The sequence below is a fragment of the Euphorbia lathyris genome, chromosome 1 (assembly GCF_963576675.1).
Source record: "Euphorbia lathyris chromosome 1, ddEupLath1.1, whole genome shotgun sequence".
NCBI classification, from domain to species: Eukaryota; Viridiplantae; Streptophyta; class Magnoliopsida; order Malpighiales; family Euphorbiaceae; genus Euphorbia; species Euphorbia lathyris.
This window is the reverse complement of record NC_088910.1, coordinates 127,720,884-127,725,417: the sequence shown is the minus strand read 5'-3', so window position 1 is coordinate 127,725,417 and position 4,534 is coordinate 127,720,884. Positions and strand designations below refer to the sequence as shown.

The following is a 4,534-nucleotide window of genomic DNA, read 5'->3' as shown; positions in this document are numbered from 1 at the left end:
CATCTCTGAACGATTTGAAGCAGGACCACATTATGATTATCACGTTATTATTCCAGTAATTTTTACTCTCTGAATTTATTAAAATAAAAAGCTGATACAATTTACCCCAATTTTATATACACTATAACAATTCAAACAAGAACATAAAAAGCAAAAATTTATTAATTGTAACCGGACCGACCTTGACAAAATTTGCTGTAAAAGAGTATTATTCGAAAAGCTACATACATTATACATATATATAATTGAACAGACAAATATTCTCCACTCAGAAATTAAAATGTTCTTATAATAGAAAATATTGGATTTTACATATTAATAATATAATATATTACATCTCTCTCTTTCTTTCTTTCTTGAATGTAGCATAAAGCTAGCAGCCACAGCACTCAAAACCATTTCCAAACATTCCTTCCTCTTTTCCAAACCACTTCCCACAAAACAAAATAAATATATATAAAAATAAATAAAAAGAGTGTCTTTTTCTCTTGTCCTTTTATTTTTCTCCAAAAGATCCCAACTTTAATTCTTCTCTCCACTTTCTTCTTTCTTCTTCTTCTTGATCAGTTTTATTCATCCATGGATACTGCTCACTGGCCTCAGGTAATTATCAGATCTACTCTTATTTCTATCAGTGGTATCAGAGCGGGTCTCGGGATGGAAGACAATATCCCGAGACCATCTTGGATTCCGGTGGTTGGAGTGCAAAATTCTCACCCACCCATTATGGGAATAAGGTTTTAGGGGGTAACTGCAGTCAGGGACGGATCCAGAGAGGGGTGTATGGGGTTCGAGCATCTACTGGTGGCTGAAAAACGTCAGAAACTGTGTGTGAAGGGTTTTATGTTTTTATACAAAAGTACTCAAACAATATGGATTGAGCATCCCAAGCGTCCATTTTAGTGAATCTTGAGACGGATCCAGAGAGGGATGGATGGGGGCTCGATCCATATCTACTGGTCACTGAAAAACGTAAGAAACTGTGTATGAGGCTTTTGTTTTTAAACAAAAGCACTCAAACAATACCTATTGAGCATCCCAAGCATCCCTTTTAGTGAATCTTGAGACGGATCCATAGAGGCTCGATCCAACATCTACTGATCGCTGGAAAATGTCAGAAAGAAGCTTCTGTGTTTTTAAACAAAAGCACTCAAACAATATCCATTGAGCATCCCTTTTAGTGAATCTTGAGACGGATCCAAAGGGGGTGGATAGGGGGCTCAAACATCTACTGGTCGCTAAAAAACGTCAGAATCTGTGTACGAGGCTCAACAATATGAGCATCCAAGCAACTTTATCAGTGAATTCTGGATCCGTCACTCACTGCAGCACCTCCAAACCTTCTTCCCCCTTCCAAGGATGGATTCCGGTGGTCGGGGGTGCAGAATTCTCACCTTTCTCACCTTCTACCTTCTCCTCACCTCTTTTATGATTGTTTTTACCTTTTTTAGATCATAAAATGATGGAAAAAAGTACTAAAAACTTCATTTTTTTTTTTGCAGGAGATAGTGGTGAAGCCAATAGAAGACATAGTAACATGTCCAAAACCAGGAGGAGGAGGAGTAGGAGGAAAGATCAAAACAACAAAAGAACAACAAGTAATAAACTGTCCAAGGTGCAATTCAACAAACACAAAATTCTGTTATTACAACAATTACAGTCTTACACAACCTAGATACTTTTGTAAGACTTGTAGAAGATACTGGACTGAAGGTGGTTCTCTCAGGAATATTCCTGTTGGTGGTGGTTCTAGAAAGAACAAAAGATCATCTTCATCTTCATCTTCTTCTTCAATTTCATCTACTTTCAATAAGAAACTCCCTGATCTCATCACACCCCCTTCTTCGTCTTCGAATTCTAATTCTAATCCTAATCCTAATCATTTTCGAAACCCTAATCATGATCTAAACCTAGCTTTTCCTAGGAGTACTTTCTCCGAAATGATTCAATCTGATGTTGCTCCTTCTGCTTCTACTGACACGCGGCTCCAGAGCCAGGTGTCGGCTCTGGAGCTGCTGACGGGGTTTTCCACGAGGGGGGGATTGAATTCTTTTCTGCCTATGCAAATTCAAGATCCAAACTCTTACAACACAAATTTTCCAATTCATGATTTCAAACCCTCTTTGAATTTTTCATTAGATGGGATTGGAAGTGGAAATGGAGGGTATGGATGTAATGAAAACACAAGTGGGAGGGTTCTTTTTCCATTTGAAGATCTAAAGCAAGTTTCTTCAAGCAATAATAATGGTGATCAAAATGAAATTGATGATCATGATCACCATGTTAATAGAGAAGAACAAGCTGGATTTTGGAGTGGAATGTTAGGAGGAGGAGGAAATGGATCATCATGGTAATTTTTAATTTTTTTTTGGGGGAAAAAGGAATTAATTTTCTTAATTAAGGTGGGGTGACTTTGTTTGGATTTCTTGATTACTAACAATTAGGGATAATATAATATTTATACATATTGGGGTTTATATATTTTCTTCTCTATAATTAATATTTTGCTTTGTAATTTTTATTTTTATGGGAGTAATTTGAAGCTTCTTTTAGATTGGCTTCATTTTTAAGGGTTGGTGTATTTATTATAAGGATTAGAAATAATTCTTGAAGAGTTAATGTTATTTTATGTCTTTTAATTACTGCTCTCTCCATTCTGAATTATATGTCGCTTAAAGTAGGGATAAGAATTTTGAATTATGAATCGTTTTTATTCAATTTTACTCATTTTCTTAATTTTACTCTTGCTAAACTTCTCAGAATAGAGAAAAGATTGCCACTTTATAAATTTATTTATTTTAATTGTATTATAATTAATGAGTAGAAAATGAATATTATGTGGAAATTATCAGTCATTAAAAATGATATTATAGGATGTATTGTCTTTTTTTTTACTTCTTAATTTTACAAAATTTTATTTTAAACAACATATATTTTAGCTTTTCTTCATAATAGGGGAGGACAGTGCTCTTACCGTTTCTCTTGGTCTTGTTCTGTAATTTTTTTTTCTTTCATTCTTTTGTTTTCGGTTTTTTTATTTTCTCTTTTAATAATATTGGTTCGGGGGTCATGGGGTTGAGGTCGGGGGTGCCAGATTTGCTGGGATGTCCGTCTTCGGCTCTTCCTCGATAACCAGCCTTTAATTAAAAAAACATATATTTTAGAATAAATGTGTTATTATATCTTAAATGATATAATTAATAATAAATAATATTTTTTTTTGGAAGAAATCATTAATGATATTAATTAGTATTATTAATGTTGATAAAAAAAATTGTAGAATGTATGAGAATTTGTATGGATAAAATTAAGGATTTTTTTGTGCATCAATTATTTTTTTTCATTCAATTTTCTTGATTAATTACTATTAGGATCTTCAATTAATAGAGCAAATTCAAAGTTTTTGTTTTTTGTTCTTAGATCCAATGAACTTCTCTCTTTGTGTCAAAAAGTCTAAATTTCTGATATCTAAATCAAAAATAGTCTCCAATGTGCTTTCATACATTAATTACCTCATTTTAAGCAATCATTTCATCCAAATTTTCCTTAAAAAAATAAAAATAAAAGAATTCTTAAGATATGATTATATATCAGTACTATAAAGTAGTACTACTATTAAGATATAATAATTGGGTTTAGCGCCTAGAGAATTCGAATTTAAATCTTATGATAATAAATCAAATGTTAAAGATAAAAACTTACATTATATAAAATATATTAAAAATTAAAAACAAGTGAAATAATTTTATTTACATGATTTTCTTTCTAAAATAGTTATTTAGTTGTTTGTTAATTTTAATCAAATACTATATAATATATACTAATTAAACATTAAAATCAACTAATAATGAATTGAACTATTTCTCATGATATTTATTGGTTAGATTTTACTTTCAAAATAGCTATAGAAAGTTTTTTTTTAAATTTGAATTAAACACTTTTAGTTTATTTTGAAAAAAAATAAACACTTTATATTTATTCTTTGAAGTAAAATAATAAAATAAGTTTAAAAAAACCATTTTTTTGTTATATTTTTTATAGCTCATTTTTATTGATTTACTTTAAATAATAGATATAAAATATTTAATTAGTATTAAAAAAGACAAAGATAACTTTAGCTATATAATTATTAGAGGAGTGCAAGTTGAGCTCCAATATAAAAAAAATAGTGCGATCTTAAGTTTAATGTTTATCGATGCAATTTCAAGTCTCATTATTAAAATGTATTAAAATGTGATGAAGTTCTTAGCCTAGTGGTTGAGATCATACCTATATATGACTAGGGTCATGAGTTTGAATCACATCCGGATGGGTTGAGAATTTTTCTTTTTTCTTTAATGTAAGCGCATTGTGCGCAAATTTAAAAAAAAAAAGTCTCATTATTAAAAAATATATTTAATAAGTCTGGATCTAATGGTGAATGACCAAATTCATTTGGCCATTTAAGTCTAGATCGTTAAATTCGCTCTCATTTAATAATTATAAAACTAAATTTCAAAGTGTCCCTAAAAATAATAATGAAACAATGAGTTTG

At 30.7% G+C, this 4,534-nt stretch overlaps 1 protein-coding gene across 1 annotated transcript; it reads left to right on the top strand.

Moving 5' to 3' along the window:
* The first annotated feature begins 372 nt into the window (after positions 1-372).
* Positions 373-2,636, top strand: LOC136210961 (dof zinc finger protein DOF4.6). The gene is made up of 2 exons (XM_066002438.1): positions 373-603; positions 1,503-2,636. Exons 1-2 carry the CDS (start codon positions 580-582, stop codon positions 2,352-2,354), a joined length of 876 nt encoding a protein of 291 aa, XP_065858510.1. The 5' UTR covers positions 373-579; the 3' UTR covers positions 2,355-2,636.
* Positions 2,637-4,534: the final 1,898 nt, after the last annotated feature.